We start from the raw sequence: 24,659 nt of genomic DNA on the forward strand, positions 1-24,659 counted from the left end.
GTGTGAAACTGCACACGTGCCATGAGAGAATCAGATTTGGATTTCTCAGAGAATCCCACAATTCAAACATTTGCTTTAATTGTAATTTAGAATGAAAACAAAAAATGCAATATCTACACCAAGTGGTCACTTGCAAATAAAAGGGAAATGAAAGACTAGAATGTTTATGCTTAAAATTTTTGTTTTGTACAATAAACTACGGCTTGGGAATAGCCATCCTCTCCAAAAATATTAAAAACAGGATATGCTGAAAAATCCACTATCAGAACATTTTTTTTTTGTTTCTTTTCCTTTAAATTTTGCCAGAATGACCTTTTTAATACTGAAAATGTTCACTGCATCACAAGAGAGCTGTTTATAACAATTTGATTCTTTCAGCAACTTTTCAGTCATGCCTCTCTGGAGCCATTTGACTCCTGATATCCCTGCCTTATTGCCAGATTGACATGGAGTTTCACTGATAGAATATGCATATACTTGGTGTGTTGGATGGTACAACTGCTCAAAGAAATGGGCTGCCCTTATCACCTCCCATTCTCACCCCCATGAGTTAGAACAAACTTTTAGCCACCATCCGGCAAACAGATAATAAACCCGTTTCAGGTTAAAATCCACAAACTGATTCACCTTGGCTGTGTGCATGATGTACTTGCTCAAGAAATGCCAGCAAGGAGAGAAAGGGAACAAGCATTTAGAGGCTGGCAGAGCTGCTTATTTTAGTGATGAGGATGACATAATGAAATGACTGCAAAATCATGGCAAGATCTTAGAGGGTTCCAAATTCTGCACTAACAGATCTCCCAGCTTTGCAGATATTTGCAGGTACAAGGAGGACCTCTATCTTGGATACTTTTTGCATAGCTACTGTTGTTTTACATTTTTAGTGTATGTGGATAACTGTTACAATTTCTGCATTGAATTCTATATAAATTCTTCATATGCTAGCTTAGATTTAACTCAAGAAAAACATAACTGATTTATATGAACCATAACATAGTCACAATGCAAATAGTAAGCATAAGGTGAATACTGTAACTTTCCTTTTACAATTTCTCACTGTCAAGAACTGTATTGCCCAGTTAGAAAAGCAACACTGATGACTTATGTATGATTAAAGTCCTAGAGGATGCTGAGTAGTGGGTATACCAGACTTCTCTGTTGCATTTTGAATATGTTTCTCTTTTGACAGTTATTTGCTATTTGGCGACTTTTCAACTAGAAGAGCTTGGTCTTCAGCACTTCAGCAGAATTGTGAAATCTCTAGACACTGTAAAAATGCATAAGGTAATAAAAGTACAATTTTTTCTTCACTAATTAGTGTTTTCTTCCTTGTAATCAGTTAATCAGATAACTTCAACTTTTAGGATAATTTAAATTGAGAAATTAGTTTTCAATTTAAATTCAGCAATTAAATAGAAATTATTATTCTCTTATCACGGAAATCTTAAGTTTCTGTACTTAGGCAGCAACTACCTCATATTCAGTCAAAGATTTTTTATCATCTAAGGAAGTAGAATAATCCCACGATCTACAGTTCACATGATATACAGTTGTCCTTCTGGCTCACTCTTGGATCTGCTTGCATTCCATCTTAAGGCAGTAGAAAAAGTTTTTGCCATGCACAATGAATCTCTTAATGCCAATTTGTATTCTGTTTTTCCCCGAGCAACCCACTGCCACTTTGATGATTAATCCTACTGCCCTTCCAATGCTTTACTGAAAAAGCAGAGTTTCTAGTTTGGAGTTATGCATGTACCAATTACATCATACCAATTACAAAATATATACAACTGACAATTGCATTGCTGCCAAATAGAAAGCGTGGCAACAAAATTCTGCCTGCCTTTTCCTCTTTACTCATCAGTTTGGGTTTCTCTCCTCTACTTGTTTGCTAGTTTTCATAAAAGCTATAAAAATGTAAATATCTTTTGCTTCTCTTTAAAAATGTTTGAAAGTGCTGACTATCTTAAAAGCTGTGCTTTAATGCCAGGGAGAAGGATAAACTGGCTGGCAATGCTTTCTCATAAGCCCTGCTTTCTTGGAGAAATAAGCTAAAAATTAGATTACTGGTGACATACTTGTGTTAACTGTGATAATCTGGGTGTTGCAAAGCACATACAAACACAGTGTTTGAATAATGAATAACATAGCCTTCTATATACATGTGAGATCTGGGGGATAGCCAAATTTTAATCATTAATGCTCAAAAGGTGATGTTTCTCTTTTTTCTGAACATTGAATGTTCACGTGGATTGCTTTGTCTTTTCCGTGAGCACAGCTGTTTTGTATTATACAGGGAGAAAGAAGGTTAAGTTGTCTGCATAACGCTTTTGGGAACACTCTGGTCACTTTGCTTTCATGGGTTTACCGTGGATTGTTTTTATTAATTCCATTCACAGAACAAAATGATATATTTCATTAACAAAAAAACAAGCAAACAAAGAAGAATTACCTTAATCTGATAGACAGACAAATCACTCTGACTAAAATGCTCTCCCTGCCTGTTCTTTAGTAAACATCTTAGAAACAAGCCACTTGATTGGATGCATCTTGAGCTCATTCAGCTAGCAACACAATCTTCCTACTACATACCAGTTATCTCTTGTTGATTCTGTTCACCAAGATGTATGCAGAGCCGGTACTGTGATGAATTATTTCAGACAGTTTCTCCTTCTTGCCTGGAATAATTTTTGTCTGGTAGTGAAGTGCTACATCTGCGATGATCTGCACCTACCACATTTTTTTCTCCTGTAGATGAAACTTTGTTTGCTTAAGTATTTGATCAGATCCTTATCACTATGGTACCTAGGTTTTCCTTTCTTGCGTTAGAAGAGGACCTTTGTCTGCAAAGTGAAACTAGATTATATTAATGCACCTGCAGTAGAGGATTTAGAAGCAGCATTTGGTCCCCCAGCAACTGAGACAATAAACAGCCAGAAGCAGATTTACAGCCTTAGCAACAGCCTGAAGTTGTCAGCAATTTGGGATTTTCCATCAGGATGCTGACCTGTACATATCGCCTGATGACTGTTGTGCCTCTGTTCAGTTGAGGTAGAAAATAGTTATTCACACATATTTACTTAGAAAAAATACATTTCAGTTAAAAGAGAAATGTTTCCGCATATCACAGGCTGACTGGAATTTTCTTAATCATGCAGATAAACCATGCACAAATCAGTAGCTTTCATGAAATTAAAGGCAATATGTTTATGAATGAGATCTACTGGTGTGAGTAAACCTTCTTAGAGCACTGCATGACACAATCCATTTGAATGAAATTCAGTTTCGCTATGACTGGTGCCTGTTCTAGTAGTTTCCAGGCAGAATAATAATACTGTCTTGTTCACACACATTCACCTGCTTGAATAGAAAATTATAAGATCACATACTGTATTATTAAGAATACATACAAGAATTCTGTGTGGTTGTATACTTACAGGATGATAAGATAAAACCCAGTTTTATAACCTTAGCAGGATTGTTCTTGAATAACTTAGTTATACATTGCTAACTCAAGCCTATTTTCACGCTTAATTATTCATACATTTTAGTATTTGATTTCTGTGATTCTATTTTGGGGTTTGTATGGTAGAGGAAGGACACTGTTGAAATAAAAAGTAGAAGTAAAGATTTATAATTTCATACTTGCTTTGTAAAAAATGCATTCCCTGTAGCATTTAAGAATATGTTTCATTCTGTTCTGTTCTGGTTGTTACCAATGGCACTGAAGTCATTTGCAAAGAACTTCTGAGATCTGCAAGTCAAATTACTGAATAAGAAGCGTACATTATTATTTCTGTTATTGTGAGATAGGAATAGTAGAAAAGATCAGTAGGAGGTAGGATAAGATCATCCTCCTCAAGGATATAAGGACAGAAGTCCAAGCTGGGTCAAACAGTGGCAGAAGGACCTGAGACCATGCTAGGACACTTTTCTGCATGTATTTAACTCAGGATTCTCAAAATGGAGTTGTCCATTTCTTAGTAGGAAAGCTTACACATGATTCAACTTTGAGTGAAGAATAAGAGGGAAAGAATCAACAGGTAAAGAGAAGAGTGGACAGGAAAGTCCTTGATTGCCTTTGCTAGTACAGCAGATAGCTGTATAGACAGTTGTGTGCCAAAGTAATCTCATTCTCCGGTAGATCTGTATAGAATGAAATCTACTGAAATGAATCTACTGTTTCTTGCAATTACTTCCTTGACTCAAGAATCAAAAGCTTGTATCATGAATGTAAATGACTGTGAATGTGAAAATGCTTTCAAATGAGGAAATGCCCCATTTTTAAATTTCCTTTTTAGAAATAATTCCACTGGGTAAAAATATAGTAGGACATGTTCAAATTCTCATAAGCAAGAATTAATTCAGCCCATGAGTACAAATGCATTACTACAGCCAAAGGAGGCTAAAATAGTAAAAATGGGTACAATTTCTGGCATAATTCCACCACTTTCAGAGAAGAAATGAATGTAGCTCATCTTGCTCATTGAGTACTTAAACACTTGGGCTACGAACATCAAGGACAGAGGAGTAAGCAGAGTAATGCTGTTCTCCGAATGACTGTCTGGTGTCTTCACTAAGGAGACAAATACTGATAACAAACAAACAGAAATCTGAGGACTTTAGACTGTATTTTGCTGCTCTAAAAGGAAAGAACTATTATATTGGGGTTGCCACCTGCTCACATGTGACCAAAGACAGAAATGTAAGGGATTTTTCCTAGTAATGCAGCCCACAAACAGAAGTTTCTATTGTTAAGAAACAAAATTTTCTGTTGTTTCATGGATCTGATTCTGCCCAGATCTGCTGTCTGTAATGTGAATTATCAAAGCCAAGACTGCAGACTTGGGCTCAGGCAGCCTAGGATCTGAACCAATGTCTGGCAATCCCTGCATTATCACTGGTATTCCTTGCATTACCTGGATAACTGTTCCAGGACAGCATTCAAGGTCTTTTCCCACATGATGCATTTTGGGCATATCCTTACAGCATTTCTCTGAGGATTGTGACTAAAACACAGAAGTCTAAAATGCACATCACAATATGTGTGTCTGATTACACAGTTAACCACTCTCTTTGCCTCATAGGAATACATCATAGCAACTATCCATAACAGAATTACCCATTTGTCCTAACATGGTGTGAAATGTTAATGATGAGTACACAAGTGGAGTTGCGGAAATCACCAAATATATGCTTTTATTAGTTTCATCTGCCTTGGAGGGGTAGCTGCAAGTACTTTGTAGAAGATTACTAAAGCAAATATTTAGAAGACCTAGACAGAAAAGATCAGCCAGGGAAAGCTCAGATAACAATAATTCAGAGGCTTAGTTTCATGTGACAACATAATAGAAAACTGATTGAAGGCTCTGAGGATGGAGTAGGCTATAAAAGAAGAGTATTGAGGACACAGACAAGGAAGAGGAGTTCAAATTAATGAAAGCCAATGAAAGAAAACTGGAGGGTTTATAAAACACCACCTGCAGTATTTCCACAGCAGCTTCTTCTGCAAACACTCTGAATACTCAAAAACTTGAAATGAACTTCTCACCTCAGGGTCTTTTTAAGTATATCAGCTCATGTTCAATACATCCCTGTGTACATACTTGCTTACATGGGATATAAAAATACATTTTTTTACAAACTGTGGGTGCAGTCAGGGCCTTCCATAGGGTAAGAGGAGTACTTTGGCAGTGGACGTGATTCTCTGGCTCTATAATCATATCCGCACCTGGGATACCTGTATGTAAAAACTGTTGTAACTGCTAGAAGTAGTGTACATGCCATGCATTGCTACTCTTGGAGACTATGTGCACTGTCTAGACTTTCAGCATTTTATTTTTACATTGCATAAGCACAGATAATTATGTTATGTGAAAAAAGAAACTGAACACACGGGTATTACAGGGAAAGATCCTCTGTAAGGGGAACGAATGAGTTTCTAAAACAAGAGGTTGAAATGCATTCACTTATCATATACTTGGCAAACTCCACTGAACCTGGGAACAGGGAAAAAAAAAAAAAAAGAAAAAAAAAAAAAAAGCCTTCACAATTCAACATTTAGTTTCTAGTCCTGCTTTTAGAAATGAAATATATTCTAGGTAGTGAAGAATCAGCATCTGCAGTTTGGGGGAAGAACACTAATTTCTAGACATGAGTGGGAATCCAAAGTGCAAACAATCACGTAGTCGTTCATTTGTTGATAAGACAGTTGACTCTACCAAAAGCTGAATAGATGAAAATAAGACCAAATTTACAGGTTGATTCCTTGGAAATTATCAGAAGTCTGCAGATTTAATGTAGCAGGCCATCTGTGCTTCTGTAACTTCTGCAGCAAACACCTAGAGCCAAACCTATACTGTTCATAGCTGAGTAATTCATGAGGTTCCAACCCATCTTGAGCTGGGCACCACCTGTGAATTAAGAAGCTGCCTGTTAGTCTGGAACAAAAACTCAATACAAAGACCTGTATGGCCCTGTAGCAACCAACCCAAATAAGACAGGACTGAAACCACGCCTGAAATAATAAAACCTGCAGTCTCCACTGGATACTATTCAAGTGACTGCATGCAGTTATCCAGTACATCCCACAGTGTCTGTATTATTTAGGGCTTTTTTGCTGTTACTCGGATTATTTTGGTGTGATACTCAGGTCCCTTCCACTTCAGGATGTTCTGATTCTGTGATTGCCAGGAATTCTTTCATTTCCAGAAATGAAAAAGTTGAGGTTCAAATTAGAAATGTGTATGTCCATAACACATGCTGAATCTGAGTGCCATTTTTCAAGAGGGTTTCAAGAGACTGTTTGAAGTCCAAATGTTGTTATTTCTCAAACACTTAGAGCCATATAATATATATGTGCCAAATTGAAGCTTCCTAGTTTAATGGGAATGTGCCCATTAATTGTATTACAATAAGAAATGAAACCACATTGTACAGCAGCTGCTGTAGTTCTCATCAGTTCTCCCTGCAGAGTTCCCAGGGAATTGAAAGGATCCAAAGTAATTCAGGTGCACTGCCAGGCCTGAAGTATTTTGGGGCACCATGGCTCATCCAGCTACAAATAATCAGGAATTGGCTGCACGTATATTGGACTTCAAAACTTTATTGTGTAATGAAACTAAGTTCAGTGTATGGGAGTAGCAATTACTTTATTTTTTCATGAAAACTTTTGTTACACAATGTTTGAATCAGCTTAAAGATGCATCAAAACATTTCCATGTTGTAGCCACTACATTTTTTTTTAGGCCATTAAAATATTTTAGTGTCTATTAATGTTTCATTAAATAGTGCTGAAGATCATGAGGCTTTCCTAGCAGAACTAAGGACATGAAAATATCGAGCAGATATAGTTATAATACAGGGTAAAATAAAACCAAGTTCTTCAGCAGTGTTTGTAAACAAATCATGTTTGTTTGTTTGGGTGTTGTTTTTGTTTTTTTTCTTGTAGTTTTATGTACCTTGTACCTTTAATAACCATACTAAAAATAAATCACTTGTTACTAGTTTCTTAGATTCTTCTTCAATGCCTTGTATTTGAACACATGGATAAAAGATGAATGGAGTCAGTTGTATGATTCACTGTATGTAAAGGAGAACTGGATCGATCCACTGCTGAGGTAAGCAGTCAGTACTTAAGTAACCTGTGGTCGCCTCAAGAGTTTAAATGCAATACAGAAACCTTCAGATAAAAATTCAATTTGCTTTTAAAGTATTTTTCCCAATGAAGTCACTGAGAACCCTTCTTGTCTTCATGAGACCATTGTAATCCCTTCTAGTTACCCAGAGGCAAGGTTCTCTCATAGAGAAGTCCTTCCACAGCCGGTCTAAATTTGTTTCTTATTGCCCATGAATAGATCAAACCTCACACTAGCAGGTTTGTGTTCTCTCAGGGAGTGAGTCCAGTCTCAGAAGTCACTTTGACATCTGTGTGACATTAAGAAAGTGAAAAGGAGCTTAGCTTTGTGCTCAGATTTGTTTAAGTAGACAGTTGTAAAACCCCTTCTGAACAAATCAGATAAGTGTGTAAACAAATATTTTTAAATTATTATTCATTTACACAGTTGCAGCATCGCTTAGTGGTTTTAATGCTTGAAGGGGACAGGTGTGTCCACACCCTTTACTAAGCTGGAACATTTACACAAGGAGGAAGAGTGCCTGTATTTCAGTTACTCAGCAACTTGTGCAACTTTTTAACTCTTGTTTTCACCCAGGACAGATAAATTAGAGCTAACATGGGTACACCTGGGTGGCTGCAACCGCATTTCCTCCTCACTGCAACAGAGATTACCTTAAATGATGTCAAAGGCTGTTAGACAGAACTGTTACAAACAATGCCAGCTGAAAACAATTTGTGTCTAGTTCTACAGTATCAGTCACTAGAATTAACCCTGACTACGTGAAATTAGTAAATGTAGTACTACAGATTGGGCTTGAAATAAAGTTCCACTGCATACTGCAATAATTACAGAGACATATCTGAAGTCAGAATTTGGCTCAATATGTTCTTGTGTAGTAATTGTCATTATGAAGTATTCTTACAACAAGGATATGAAGATACAGAGATACAGAATAACAATATTATCTGTTGCTTGTGTTTCATTAATAGTAGGCTAGTGAGAACTGTCATTTGCACACAGTCACATTCCGTATAACAAGCCCACAAGCAAATGTAAGTTGTACAAGAATGCTAAAGACCTGATTTTGTTACCTGATTTGAAACCTTTTTCAAGGGCCTGAGGATGCACTGGTCAATTTAATTACTTCAGTAGCTTAAATTAATTGAAATATGAGGTTGATATAAAAGTCTGATTTTTTTCAGAAGTTACTCATAAGCCTCATCCCATAGTGGCAGTAGTGGTTAAGATAACAGTCACATAAAGAAGTCACAATAAATTTGCAGTCGTCTGATTTTTACATTCTGGGCAAACTCCATTACATGTGTAATACTTACAGGTTGAATAAATATGGAGACTCAATAGCTGGCACTAAGCTCTGTCAACAAAATCAGCCCTGTGATAGCTTGTTCGTATGCCACCTTGAATTCTGTACCTTCCTGTCATTCTTGGGAAGAAGTCTGAACCATCATACAGTCAAAAATCCAAACATAGAAATCAAAATCATCTCAACTGCCCGACAGGCACCAACTTGTTTTGAGGGCTCGTTTGCTAATTCCACCAAATTCCGTACATCTTTCTACTTGTTTTTTGGTTTTTGTTTTAATTTGACCTGCATTTGCTGTGAGATTGATTTCGTACTCTGTCAGATGATGACAACAGTAATACTTAGACAACTGTCAGTCCATAATCTCTTCATCTGGATGTACTCTGCTTCTGAAAGCCAATTTGCTGTTTCTTATCCAGATCCTGCTGCAAAATAAGCTGGCAGCACAGTTGCTTATTCAGAAGAAACTTTGGCTCTTATTTCTGGAGTAGCATCTACCAAGAGGTGAAATAACACAATCCAACTATATCATAAGTAGAAATTAATGGGTTTATAGGAAGTTAACAATGGTGCAAAGTGTTACAGAATTCACACAAGCGCCAACTGCAAATACTGTAAGTTTGTACAATAGAAAAAAAAAAAGAAATAAAATTAAAAAATCTTGTTTTTATTTGAAGATGGCAGCCTAAAGTACAGCAACTGATAGAACAACTTGCGGATAAGCTAAGTAATCGTACTACCAGCGTCAAAGTATCAACGGTCACTCAGCCAAAGGAATTTAATTTGACTGTTCCCAAGCCACGTGCCATTCCTGTACCTCTGCCAATACCAGTGCCGGAAAAATGTCCCCCTGTGAGTTTTTTTATGCTTTGTGAGCTAACTGTGACTTGTGTGTTCTTGTGCGCAAAGTGACGGTAAGTGATTTAATAGTCTCTTTGAAAATAATCATAGAAAATCTAAAACCTCTGACAGACAAACAAGAATTCATTTCATCTTCAATATTATCAAAAGTCAGATTTCTATAAAAATAACTAATTCTTCTGCAGCTCCTTCTTGAGGGTGGAATTTTATTTCTTGCTATTTGTATTAATGTCGAATCTCTAAATTTTTCTGCTTAAATTTATTGCTCACATACAAATGAGAGCTGGCTTAGTCTTTGAAATGGTAAGCTTTGCTTTTACTAAATGTTCAAGATTCTGGTTCAGTCACACTGGTAAAAACCAGAGACACGCAATTGGTTGAATCGCCATCCCTGGATGTGTTTAAGAGCCGTTTGGATGTGGTACTCAGGGATATGATTTAGCAGAGGTTTGTTGTTGTGGTATTGTTTTGTGGTTGTTTTTTAAGAGATAGGCTACTGGTTAGGCTGTGGTTGGACTTGATGATCTTCAAGGTCTTTTCCAACCTGAGTAATTCTATGATTCTATGATTCTAATTGGTTTTAAGTTACCTCGTTGGGGTAAAGCAAACAGGATTTGGGATCATGTTGCTCTGACAAACTTAATGAAGACTCCAAAATCATCTATATTTAAATGCAGTGGGAAGTGAGCTTGGAAGTCATTGTTATCTGCCGCCTCCCATTAGCACTTCAGATTTTAAATAATGCATATGTTGAATGCTCTTAGATACCATTTACATCTTAAGACAACAGAGCAATTTAATGGTAGTGTGTTATACAGTTAATGGAATTTTACATTGGAACAACTTAATACTGGGCTCTGAAAAACTGCATTTAATAACTACTTAATAGGTATAGGAATGAGTCACATTGCTGTCATTTTAGTACCTTTATGCCGCACAGCTCTTCTTAGAATAAAATTGCTTTAATGCAGATGAATTTACTGAGATTCATTTTTGTTGTTAGGGTTATACAAAATTTGGATTACATTCTGGCCAAGTCTGCAAACGCAATAGGTTGTGTGAATGTAAAGCAATTAGCACAGTAGTGACATATGATGTGCCCATCCCTTTGCCTATCTCAGCAAATAAAGCTTCACTTTGATTTGCCACAGTACTACCAGCATCACCATCTTAGATTTTGAACATTCAGCAGAGACTGGAGAGGCAGTCTGGATGGCAAGAAAGATGTATGAAAGTGAGAGTAGAACATAGTTTTGGACACTGTGGTGGAGAGTTGTATGGGATGCTAATATATAGAACAAACAATATACTTGCCTTCATGATCTTGTTATGTATAAAAACAGATCTTGTTATAGAATAAGCATTGCTTACAACAGTAACTTTAAAAAAGTAGAATTCTGGTCACTACCAAAGTTCAGAGTGCTTATCCATCATTCGGTACTATATTTTCCTCTCACACTTCTTCCTGAAGCTTATATTCTCCTGGCATTGTGACACTGCCTCATCTAAAATAAGGACTTTCTACTTGGGTACGTATTTTGGGAGTGACTAAACAAAACTGAATGGTTTCTTAGAAATCATTTGACATTCTCTGGATATTTGCTTCTCTGCACCTTTAAGGCACTAAATAGCCCATGTTGGGTCTGGAGTTTATCCAGAGCTGCTGTCTCAGGGCCCCATAGAAAAGCCTGTAGTTCTGCTTCTTTGTGCACGGTGTCAGCTCAGTATGTCATGCCATTTTGTTTTCCCTTAAAATTTTCATGATGTCTGCTCCTGAAATAAACCTCTGGTAGAAACATATCCAGAACCTGACCCCGGGCTAGAGGGGAAAGGCAAGCTTGGTGTGTATCACTCCCAGCCCCCTTTATACAAAGAATTAAGTAGGTACAGTTTGGCCTTTCCAGTCTCACTATTGCTGGAATTTACAATTTGCCTATAGTGATATATTCATCCTCTTCTGACAACTGCAAGTTGTTTATTATTAGAAAGGATAATTGCTGTGTTGTCTATCCATCTGCACGATTGGTAATCATAACCATGGTATCTGAGGGCTAAATTACAAGGCTAGGATCATTTCTGAAACAGCTGATTGAGAAATCTCCTCCTTTAATTACTTGGAATAAGCACAGCACTTTCTGTGGAGAGATCATCAGCTTACACTGACAGATGACTGTAGTTTTGCAGGTAAAGCACATGACTGGGAAGAGTGAAATAAACTGATACTCACTGCCTGTGCAACCCTTTGCAAATCCTTTGGGCTTTAATTTCTCCATCCGTAAAAGCATAATAAAAAAAAAATTGTAGATATTGCCGGGAAATACTTTCAGTTCTACTTCACTTAAAAAGCTCACAAAGATATTGAGTAGTCTCACCCATGCATTTAATTGCTGGCCTTTTCTATCTGAGCATTTGTTTTGCCTGTAGATAATGATGTCAGGTAGCAAAGGCAATGGAAAGTACATCAGTGCTATGAGTTTTTCAAAGCGTAGCTCTTTATATAGTCCAGTAAAACCAGATGGGATGCCCCCATTCCCATTACAGATTTTTCCCATTAATTCTTGAATTAATTCTTAAACCTCTATTGGAGGTAGAACATTTTTAGCAAGATAAATATTTAAGCAGATGTCCTGTAAGCTGGTAGACTATCTCACCCACACAGGAAGGAGACATTCAGTCTTTTTCCAGATTCTGCTTAAGCAAATACTGAAATCCCTGAGAAGCTTCAGCTGAGACGAAAACCGTGCAGCTCCCATTTCCCCCTTCTGCCTAGTTTCTGCTCAGCCAAAGGACAGCCAGACTATGCATTTTTCATTTTATCTGTTGCGTTTCCTGACATGTGAATTCTTTCCCACATTTCTGATTAAGGCTGAGTCCTCTACCTCCAAACATTTAAGCTACATCTCCAATGATATCAGTTTACAGAAGTACATCCTGGCAGTCTCAGTCGACCAAAGCAAAGGCTTATTTTGCCCAGTGTGTTTTCTCCAGTAGTGACCAAACATAGATGCGTAGGAAGAGCACAGGGAGGAGCCAAGCTTAGTTGCTGCTTTCTCCAACAGCCTTCTCAGTTTCCAAACATTTCAGCACAGAAGTTCCTGCAGTTCCTGGCCATTTAATAACCTGTGAAGTATGTGTCTTTACTAAACTTTGGCCATACCCTGTGCCAAAGAACCTCACCTTTTAACTTTGTGAAGCTGCCTTATTGGGCTGTCAGTGCTACAAAGCTCAAGTTTATAAGATGCCAAATAAAACCTTTCCATTTCTAGCAACTGCTTTTCCCCCTTCATAGGGCTTATGGTGTTTATTATTTCTTTAGCGTTTCTTGTACCTGTTTCAGGTTTTTCTTTCTTTCTTGTCCCTTGTCCAGGACTTGTCTTATACTGGACAGGTCTGAAAAGCTTGAGTGGTCCCAGCTAATTGGAATTTGTCCATGGCTTCTGTGTGGGCGATAATAGAAAATAAACATTATTTTATGAATAGCTGCAGCTGATTTATAGCGGAGGTGAATGCAGTGTTTTCATTGCAAGACTGCACCACTTTGAATGTTTATATCCCGTATTGTGGATATCATTGCTTTGTTTTTCTTTAAGGTTCCTCCAAGCACCTACAAGCCTCCAAAAGAAAAAAAGCAACTAGAGAAAATCAAAACAAAAAACCGCCAAAAAGCAGAAGTAAGTAATTCTGTTATGTGCCTGTTATGTTCTTTTCTTTCTTCTAACCATTTGTTCTGCAACTTGTGCCAGTTTTCACAAGTCAGTGAACTCTATCTGAAACATTTTTGCTTTTGCAGCTAATAACTTCTGGCTCTTTCCCTAGAGTCATGAAGTTTGTATTCTCTAATATGTTCTATCACCCTTTATTTTAATATTAATTGTCTGGGTGTAGGTTCACCTTTTATTCACAGAATAGGAATTACATGATAGATTATGTAAATAACTAGAAAAGGCAGTAGAAACAATTACTTCTCTTCACGAGCTAGAAATTGTCTCTTTTATTTCTACAGTACATGTGGGTACTTAACACATTCACTTAATAATCAAGACTTGAAATATGAAATATGTTCAGACTTGAAATATGAAATATGTTCTGTACTTTTATTTGCCTTCTGTAGTAACTGATAAATAACCACATAATTACTCAGAATTTTAAAATATCAGTAGGTTCTAACTTCTTTTTCACACAGATTTCATGCTCTTTCCTTCAGTGGACTGAGAGAGTGGGAAGTCATCATGATTTGTAAAGAAGCAGAGTACATGGTCTGTGTGTTAAAAGAGCAGGAGAAGGGAGGGTCTGATAAGGGCCCTCATAGAAAGAGACAGATCTAGATATTTGAATTGGTACATGATCTGTGTATTAAGAGGGCAAGAGAAGGGAGGGGCTGCTTAAGTGCCTCCACAGAAAGAAATAGATCTAGCTATTTGAATTGATCCAATCTTTGTTATGAAACCTGTTCACTAGGTTAGCTCCTATTATGGTTAAAGAAGATTACTGTCTTCTTCTCTTTGGAAGGGAATTAATTAAATGTCAGTTCCCACTTCTTTCTTCTGCCCACACTGCAATCACCATATCCAATCCAATCACAGTATAAGCTGGATAAAACATGTGCTATTTAACTTGTTTTTATCTGCACTCTCCCACCTCCATTCTGAAAATGCCTTACTCTAACTTTTAGTAGCTAGTACTCATACAAAACCATTTATCACTCTTCTGGGCTCTCATGACGTCCCTGTGAAAGGGGCATTGGATTTTGTTCGTAAACTATAGTGAAAGCTATAGTGTGTGATAAGTTCTAGGGGGATAAACTTTGCATTCCTTTTGCTGACCCATCAGATTACCAGTACATGGTATTTTATTGTCAAACAGTACTGCATTCGTTTTTATCCTCTTATTATTTCCTGTGGAGAAAGCACACATTTATTTGTCTGTGTGCTTATTTGTACGTATGAACTTCCTGGAAAAATTGTGGAGGAAAATCAAGATATCACAGTGCCTATATTGTCAAAACTCTATGACAACTATAAAATCACTCGAATACCAGCCACATTCTTTGGTGGAGAAAATGCATGAATACAGGGAACAAAAGAAAACTACCACAGAAATTATAGCTGCAATAACAGCAGTTTTTGTTGCCTGTGGAACATTTTAAAAGGAATCCAAAGCATTCGCAAAGGTCACTTTGCTAGGCTCTTCGCTAAACAAGCTGAAATATTGGGTCCTGAAAGAAAATGCCATTTGTTTTGTAGCATTTTTGTAATAGCTACAGCTGTAAGTACAAATTCGAACCAGCTGTGAAAAATGGAGTGAGAGCACTGGTAACCGTATGCTAGATGGTTATAAAAGCACTGACAGTATGGACAGCTGCCCACAAGAAAGCCATTGGAAAATCTTGTCTATTTCATAGATTCGATTAGAGATTACAATTAAAAGAAATATCTAAAAGCAAGAAATGTGAATGCTTGTACTTATCTCCCCCACGTTTGAAATGACAGCTGGAGTTGCCTATTGGAACAATCCTCGGTGCTCAGATCTCATCATAGTCTTCTCATTTAACAGGAAAACCACATCCTCCATTCACTGGAAACAAATTAGTATATTGTCTGTGCTGCAGGGTTTTTTTCAGACAGAAAATTAACAGAGACTATGAATGTACCATACTCCTTAAGCTGATTGCTTTTATCCTAGGATCTGCTTCTGAAAGCAAACACAAACCAGTTCAGGTGTGCAGCCATGAAACCAGAGGTATGCTACAAAAAAACTTAATTGCTTAAATATCTCCAAGTATGAAGGTAAAAATAACAGAGTTGTGTAAAGATATCTCAAAATATTTGAAAATTGTTGTTTATTTGAGGCTAGGAATTATGTGTTGTCACTAAACATTATGTTGTCAGTTCACATCTTTATTATTGTTTTCAGATTGTACAACAGACATACTGACATTTGTCTCTTTGCATTTATAATGTACAACCCCCTTTTGTTCTGATCCTGCTGTTTTATTCTCATGATTCTGAGACACTGAAACCTCCCATGATACTACTCCAACTAGTCTCCAAACCTCCAATATTCTTCTAAACTTATATATTATTTTTGCATTCATTTTTATGACCACAGATCAGTCAAGCTGAGGCAGTAACACTAGTTTTCATATCAAATTCTTGCTTTGGTTGATTTCTAATTTACACCTCTGTCACAAAGTATTTACGTAATATATTCATCGCATCTGCATATTCTATTCACTGTATTTGTCCTTATGATGTGTAGACACTTCTGTGTCAGTATCACCCTAAAATGAAATTAATGACCTTCAGTAGAATTTGACTACTTTAATGATTCCATGAAATATCCTCTGACACCACTTTTTGTCTTCCCACTATCTATTTCATTTAAGAGCTGAATATATTCATGGTTGACAGGTAGAATTCAATAGGTAAATGAAATGTCACTGTTACTTCTTTGGCATTATTTTACTTGATAAAGGTTATAGAAATAAAATAATAATATTTGTCATAAGTTTTTATTTGGACCTACATTTGTATAGTCATTTGATATGAAATATTCCCACTGTGCTGGGTGTACATAACAAGTTTTGAATGTATAACAAGAAAATATAGATCCTGTGATCATATTTGTTACTCTAGATGAGTACTCAGGAATGATTTTCAGTACAGAGCTAACATTGTTTGCTGAGTATTTGAAAACATCTCTCTGAGATGAAAAAATGTGATTTTAGTTTGAACTGCAGAGCACACAGGACAGTAGGAAGAGCACGCCAGTGTTCCAGGCTCAGAAGATCCAAAGCAGGGTGAGTAATGTTTCAGATCCCATTGCTACATATGTTTGGAATTTTTTGAGTGACAAACACAGATTTTTTGCTGATGCAAAGTCTAATGGAATCTTTGGTTTTACGTCATATTCTGTGGCCAGAACAAGATGGGTTAGATTTGTGGTTTATAAGTTTAGGCCTGTGGACATGTAACAATTCACGAGGAAATGGTCAGGGACCAAACGAAGAGTGGCTGCTCCAGGACAGATGCCAAACTAGAAGCCAAGGATTATAAAAGCACAGGCAGTACCCACACCATCCAGGAAGTAGGTTACTGTATCTGCCCAGGGCAAGGCAAGGCTTGTGCTGGTAGTGACAGGCTCTGCTGGCTGCCAATCACCCTTACACAAAGCAGTCACACATGAGGTCTGGGATGCACCTAAGAAAACCAGTCAAGAAACAATGCTACATTAATGCAGATACATGCTGGAAGTCCAGTAAGGACAGCCACATACCAAACTGGAGAGACGAGGAGCCAAATCACCTCTAACATAAAAGGAAACCCCCCACTGAGCTTATGTAGGGATCCTGGACTAGTGGGCAAAGGATCTGAGTGGAGGTGCTAGGTGGGGCTGATCATATCAATTATAGCCTGTTAGTTCCCTCAGAACACTAACAAGTAAGTTGTCTGTAGCATGAAACCATATTGCTTTAACCATGTTTTCAATTCCAGTCAGAGAAATTTACATATAAAATGCTGAGGATTAAGAATAGCCCACAGGGAGAAAATAAGTGTGAACTAATGATTTAAGAACTCAGCACAGGGACAGAAGAATCTGAAATCTATGAATCACTGTTTCAAAATGAGACCCTAAAGAATGATGAGCACTGACTCTGGATAATGACTGCCTGATACACAATATACAGTCCATCTGGTTATTTATCTTCTGCCCTTTGTACACATACTCGGGTCATAAAATCCACTAAACTGCATGTTTCTCTGCTAGGATTTGCAAGGCTCAGAAAATACAGAAAATACAGAAAATAAATAAATAAATACAGAAAATTTGTTCCACTCTTGGTTGTATAATAGATGAAAACTCACATTGCTGTTGGTAGTTATGCTACAGATAATCTTCAGTCTTTCATCATTCAATCAGTGACCTTTCATTTAAATTAATGTCCAGAATAGCTTTATGTAGAAGTTGTGCTTGTACTGTCACCTCAAAAACCTTGTGAGCAAATCTACCTACTTTTTAAAACTGTATACAGTTCTTACAGACTTTGAGAAGTCTGGTCCCCTTCTTGAAGAACTGGGCTCCTGATGAACATTTCTAAGGAATATCTGGCACCTACCACACACTGAAGTTATCTTTAACAACAGTATCAGCTACTCAACCTGCTTCCTAACAAACTAAGACCATGTAAATTATGGGAAAACAGTCACATCCCAATTCCTTTTGCCTTCAAAAGAAAAAAAGTCAGGAAACAACTACCCAGACAACCCAAACATCTGACCTGTGATTATGTGAACTTGGTTCAGGACTATGTATATTCCACTTTCTTTTCTCTTAATTTAAAAAACTGAAACTTAAGTGCCAACTCAGGAGAGTCAAGCCATCTGCCTAAGTTGCATGAAGAAAAATGTGGATCTGGCATCTTACTCTATTGATATGGGATATTTCTAACACCTTCTAGTGTCTTCTCTGGAAGCTTTTCTCATCTAAATACATTTGCCATAAAAGTCAGTTAGATGGTATTCAAGAGGCTGCTCTAACTTTTGAGACAGGCATATTGTTACTGACTTTCAAAATGCTTTTATTCCTCTTGCCTTTCTATCTCTGAAAGGTTTGTCCATTATGTGTTATAAAGAGTATAATCTGTCCTCAAATGAATGACATCACATAATGTTTTAACCAACTATTATGTTCTTTTCCTCTTTTTAGAACACTCACTTTATGTTAAATACACTTTTTCAGTTCTATCATGCTCAGTTACTGTGTGCACCAACAATTATTTCCGTTACAAAATCTCTATTCATCTTTTTTACTGCAAAGGTGAGACCATACAAATGTATCATCACTCTGTCTCAATCTGCTTCTTGCTCATTTCTGGCCTTGTTCTTTCTGTATGTATTGGTTTTGGTGAGCTACTGCGTGTTTATTAGTTGGTCACAGTGAATGCAGTCTTATTCCATGAGATTTAATTGGTCTACATTTTGCCAGATTTATTCCATTTTCTCATCTTAGAAAAGGGGAAGTATCTCACAACAGAAGGGTGTGAGGAAAATTCAAGAATTCCTTGATACCACAAGAAACAGAAGAATCTTTGCAGTTATTTTACTTATGCCTGTTTTACATATCTTGGAAGTTCTAGTAATTTTGACTATGTGGGCTTCATTCATACTTCTGTTTAACAACATGAGAATCTGAAGCTAAAATTGTTTTCATAATCAGACTTAACTCAGTTTTCTAGCCACATTTTACTTAGTAAATACAGAACTTGAAATCTGTCCATGCAGTTAATCAACAATTATATGGAAATTTCTGCATCTGTCAGAGAAAATGTCTACTCTGCACCAGTGTAGGGTATAATACAGGCTGGAGGGCAAATGTCAAGAGGAAATGTCAGTGTAAGGGCTGATAAGTGGACCAAAAGGAAGGATATCATCAGGCATTTAGAAGAATAAGTATAGAGTCAAACAAAGTCACATTCTTGTCCCAAATTCTTTTAGCTATCATCATTTTGCCCATAAGTAAGCAAGCAGTTAATTTTTTGCCATTAAAATGTGCCATCTGTGAGGAAAACTTGCTAATTCTACTTAATGAATTTCCAGGTGATAGCATACATTCATTATCCTCAACCTGCCTAATTAATATCAATTATAAAATATCAATTTTCCAGTTAACTTACACATTCCAGTTGACTGCAGTGTGTACGGTATCTGCAGCATATAGCCTGAGTGATTCTGTGCATCAGTTTGTCAGCTTCTCATTAAGCTGTTAATTTGGAGTTTAAATACATATTTGGGCATTAAGCAAAGAATTTTTTTCTGGAGTTAGGTCAAATTTGTCACGACTAAGCTTTGTTTTCTGTAGGAATGATCCCAGTTTTTATCCTATCTGCCCTGCTTTGCCTTAGTTCTGATCACGTCTAATTCTGTGCATTTGAAAAGGTGCTATAGTTTGTCATCTGAGCAGTCTACATATGCAAGGAGTATTTTAAACTGGCAAAGAGATTGTTCCCTTCTTCATGCAATATTTAGAGATTGTCTGGGAGTTTAGTCCTAAGGCAATACACTGAGGAACTGCAGAGCAACCACAGGATCTGGTCCAAGTTGTAACGAGAAGACTGACTCACTGAGAACTTTGCTTCCAGGATCTAGAAACTAGATATGGCAATGGGTAATGCCAGTTGTTTTAGGAAGATTTTGAAGTTAAAATTGTGATTATTTAAAAAAAAAGAAAAAAAGAAAAAAAGAAATAAAAAGAACTTTTGAGAACGTCATGTAAGCGGTACCGCTTTATTTTAATGTTTTTGGCTAATTTACCTTCCCTCAGAGGCAGGAATTCAAAATATTTTGTTCTGGAAACTGTTTATTTCCTTTGTCCAAAGCAGATGGAATCCACGCACACCATGAACTTGAGCACTGAACGAATGAAAGGAAGTGAACACATTCTAAGGGATTTGACATGGTCCAAGAGTGATTACAAATTTATAATCCACTTGGGGGACTTTGCTGATTTCTTAAGCAGCTTGAGTGGTTTATGAACAGCGTGCAATTTCATTGTGAATGTCAGATTAATGCTAGATGAATACTTTAAACAAAATTTATGCTGTCTTGGGTCGATTTATTTAACCCATGGAAATGTTTTTATATTCTGTTTTATGGTTTACATTACTAACGATTGTATATACATTCCCTCTACTGACAGATCGACAATTTACCTATTAAATTAAATGCAGCAGCTATTTTAAGAGAGGGTGCCCTCTATCAGCGAAAAATGGAACAGGAGCTCCAGAGGTATGATCACACATCTTCCTCAGATTATTTTCACACCTCTTGATAAAGAATAATAGTAGTGTCCGTTCGTAAAGTCCAGTAAAGATCAACTGTTACATTTGTTCCAATTCTTCAGAATAAATAATGACACAAGTGCACTTCTACCTTTGTGTCCATTATAAAAGGAGCATATATATTAAGCATATATATTAAACATTTCACACACCTTTTTTTTGAAGGGGGGAGGAACTGGGGTTGGGGGAGTGAGGAGGGTGTGGGACTGCATGCAAAGTCGATAGTTGAATTTGTTTATCTGTGTATAGAAATACCTGTTCCTTTCTGTCACAGTAAGGTGTATGGGAGGACTAAAACCACAGGCTGGATGAGCAGGAGTGTGAGTGACAGCAAGGCATGCAAGGGCAGTGTCCTCATTGAGAAGCCACTCAGTCCCGTAGTACCTTGGCAAGGCAGCAGAGCGGGTCCAATGAGCGGAAGCAGGGTCAGCCAGCAATCCAGCGATCACTAGGCAAGACTATAGGGACGAGTCAGGCCAAGGCCAAGCCCAGAGACAAGTCAACAAGATAGGGTTAGCAGGTACAAGGCTGGACACAGGCATACCTGCAACATAGCCAAGGACAAAGGTTTCTACCATGAGTTTAAATGCAGCTTCCAGGAAGAAGCTCCACAGATAGAATTTTCTCAGCAGTTTTTCACACAGCTCTTCTCTCTGCAGTCAGATCCAGTGGTGCACAGCTGCACCATAACACAGCTGTGTTTGAATACAGGCAACTAAATCCTAGGGGTGGGGAAAAGCATCTTGCAGGTCCATTTTGTGCACACAGAGCTCTGACGTAAGGAAGCCTGACTATGCAGCACAGATTTTCAGCTGATGTTAATTGGGCTTCTGGATGTCCACTGCAGACTGTATTCTGTAACTAGAAATACAGAATGCTTTCAGTAATAATTTCAACTAAGATAAAACCTGTAACATCGTCATCTTGATTTAATATTTTTACTAATCCACCTGACTTAGCAAGGTAAGGACTAAGTACTGTTGTTATTCTAAGTCCTGGAATGACTGTTTAAAGTTAAATCTGACTTTTGTATGACATTTTGATAGATGGATCAGAATTTCAGCAGTAAGATTTTACACGTCACTCATGTTGTGCTATCACCTGTCATTACCAGCTGTGTATGTATACTGAAATTTTCTCATACAATTATACACGACACTGTTCACTTTATCTGGTAGAATTTTATTGCGCTCTGCGAAGGAATAACGTTCCCCTTAACATTATTTTTTATTCATGAGATGTAATCTTCAGCTGCATCTAACACAAAGCAAATACATATATATGCATCAGGGAGCAACTGTGAGGCACCACGCACTGCATTTTTTGTCTGTGCCCAAACTCTTGGCTCATTCAGTCCTTTGCTGCTGGACTTTGAAAGGCCTGCACCAGGGCTTTGCTTTTCTCTCCTGACCAACCAAGGATGTGGTTTTACTTAATAGCTGAATACTTCCTCTCCTCATTACAACAACGTTATTGGATTATTTAATTGGTGAAATACGAAACAGGAACAGAAATAAGAGAAGTTTTTATTTCTCTACAGTAAAGTTGGCAAGAAAACTGCCAAGGAGAAAACTTATTTGTTCTTTCTACCTCTAAGCAAAATAATCTCCTGAGAAAATTTACATGCCTTTGGCCTGATTCTCCTTGCTTCTTATAAGAATGTACTTGTAAATAAAGTTAGCCCTCTCTTTGGGCTTTACTGTGCTGACAACATTCACATCCATGTTTTCATACACTCTCTTACTGCCCTTTTTCCCCAGGCTTTCTACCTAGTAGGACCTCTTGAACTGGAATTAAAATACATCAGTTTGGTGATTTCACAGTGACTACCTTTTCTCTCTGCAGGGATCATGCACTCTGTGTCACAAATCCTTCTAGAAATGTTTAACAAACCAAAACAGGGCCGGAGAGCCAGAGTGTGATGTACTCTTCCCTCACTCTTGCAGAATTGAAAATCTGCTACGAGGGACTGGAGACCCCTCTGAATTCTTGGAATGGCAAAAGCAGATGCGTGGAAAAGATTTGGAAGAGCAGCTGGCTGAAATAGAGTGCAGAAGGCTTCGAGGGAAACTGAGTCATGAAGAGGCAGTTTTAGCCCATCAGAATGTAGTTCAAGAAAATAAGAAGAAAGCTGATCTAATGCGAGAAGAGGTAATACAGCTTTGTTCAAATTTTGCCTGCATTCAATTACTGCAAAATTTACCATAGATGATGCCTATTACAAGTAATTATAGAAGTTCTGTACAGTGTCTTTACTCACTGGAGTCTGTAAACAATGCTGTAACTTCCAGACACTGCAGTGTTTATACATTTAAGTAGTTTTTACAAGTGTTTGATTTGATCGATAGCACTTTTGAATTCAATTGAATATAAACTGAAAGTAAAGCACCCTTCCCAATATTCATGTCATTATTAATATTCTTTTTGCTCATACACTGAGATATTAGGCACCATTTGCAATGAAATCACCAATATGTGACTAATTTAATTATCTTGTTAAAGTGAGAGCTGTGAATATAAACAAATTTGCTTCCTTAAGCAGATATAATTCAATTTATTTCATATTATCCAGCACGTCTGTATGTCTCCTGGGGAAAATTCAGATAGGAACCCCCTTTAGATCTACAGATATGGAAAATGGAATACTTATGCCAAAAAGTACCTTTTCACATATTTTCCAACATGACAAATCACATTTACCCCAAAACATTGCTAAATCTTTTTTCTTCTTTTTTTTTCTCAAACTCACTTTTTTTTTCTGGTGCTTTTCTTATAAACTAAGCAAATGCTCAAGGAATAATCAAGTACTATAGAAGTAATAGTTTGAAGAGTGACTATCACAGGGCAGTTTCCACTGTTTTTCTTTTCTATTGACTTGGTTTGTTGCTATGCCCTGTAGGCTGACCACTACTTTTCTCTTGGTCACCTCTCACAGATGTCAGTAGTGACTCAGCAATTTAGGATAGACCCACACAGATTTTCATTAAGAGCATCATAAAAGGGAAATGTGCTTAATGGGGTCCTTTTCAGTCCTTAAAAATACATGTTTCAGCTACTTTGGCATTATGTTTATCTAAACAGACTATCAAGCAACAACTTGAACCCTAAAATGTACAACTGAATGGAGTGTGGTTTCATTCAGCCATTTAAAAATGATTGTAGCCATTCTATGAATCTCAGTTTCAGGGATGATATAGTCCAATGAATGCAGTTGTCTTTGCACTATTTCAGTTATTTAAAGCTCTCTTATTATTGGTTATCAGGAATTTTATTAACGTGTTTTTTGGGATTTAGAAAGCAGAGCTGATGCATGAGTATGCAGAGAGATGTCTACATGAACAGAAAGAAGTGAAAGAACTGGTGGAGAAGGTCGTGGAAGGACACAAGAATGCAAAGCAAGCAAAACTAAAGCTTCAGAAGTACAAACAGCAGATAGGTATTTATATATTGCCAGAAAAAAACAGATACAATGCCAAATGTCCCCAGATCACTTTCTTTTAGAGGGGCAATTAAAATTTTACTGAAAGAAAGAGGAAGCTGTGGGAAGTATCCAAGATATAAATTCCCATAAATGTAAGAATATGAATTTTAGGACTAAGTTGGTAGCAGGTAGATCAGAAATTCTAATTTGCTGCTTATGGGAATTAAACTTTGTCTAAAAGGGAAGAATACAATGCTAATGCTCTGCAACTGATTTCTCTTCCATCTAAAAGCAGCATACTTGAATGGCTGTACTTTTTGTCAAATCAATTTAGGAAGCTCAGATTCCTGTGATTCATGCCATTAAGAGAGATTTGCCTAGCAACCTCTCTGAAAGAATCATAGCTCAAGATTATTGTCTTCTTTAGAGAAGACAGTCTGGAGGAGATAATTGTAGCTGAAGGAAAGAAAAGACATCTGCCAGTAAGAACAGTACCAAAAAGGAGAAGGATTAGCACAAGACAGACCAGTCATTAGAATGAAGAGAAATTGTGGTACACATCCTCCACAGTTCTTAAATAAAATTCCTAGTTAATAC

The 24,659-nt window shown here is 37.2% G+C and overlaps 1 protein-coding gene across 2 annotated transcripts in view; it reads left to right on the top strand.

Moving 5' to 3' along the window:
- Positions 1 to 24,659, top strand: part of CFAP99 (cilia and flagella associated protein 99) — a 46,423-nt gene that overhangs the window by 8,458 nt on the left and 13,306 nt on the right. For both annotated transcript variants that reach the window (XM_072335485.1, XM_072335486.1), the window contains exons 4-12: positions 1,190 to 1,284; positions 7,507 to 7,619; positions 9,621 to 9,795; positions 13,395 to 13,475; positions 15,487 to 15,543; positions 16,532 to 16,603; positions 20,500 to 20,588; positions 22,588 to 22,792; positions 23,936 to 24,077. In XM_072335485.1, the coding sequence (XP_072191586.1) occupies positions 1,190 to 1,284; positions 7,507 to 7,619; positions 9,621 to 9,795; positions 13,395 to 13,475; positions 15,487 to 15,543; positions 16,532 to 16,603; positions 20,500 to 20,588; positions 22,588 to 22,792; positions 23,936 to 24,077 (1,029 nt within the window). The remainder of the gene's footprint in view (positions 1 to 1,189; positions 1,285 to 7,506; positions 7,620 to 9,620; positions 9,796 to 13,394; positions 13,476 to 15,486; positions 15,544 to 16,531; positions 16,604 to 20,499; positions 20,589 to 22,587; positions 22,793 to 23,935; positions 24,078 to 24,659) is intronic.

The sequence above is a fragment of the Excalfactoria chinensis genome, chromosome 4 (genome assembly GCF_039878825.1).
Source record: "Excalfactoria chinensis isolate bCotChi1 chromosome 4, bCotChi1.hap2, whole genome shotgun sequence".
In the NCBI taxonomy this organism is placed as follows: Eukaryota; Metazoa; Chordata; class Aves; order Galliformes; family Phasianidae; genus Excalfactoria; species Excalfactoria chinensis.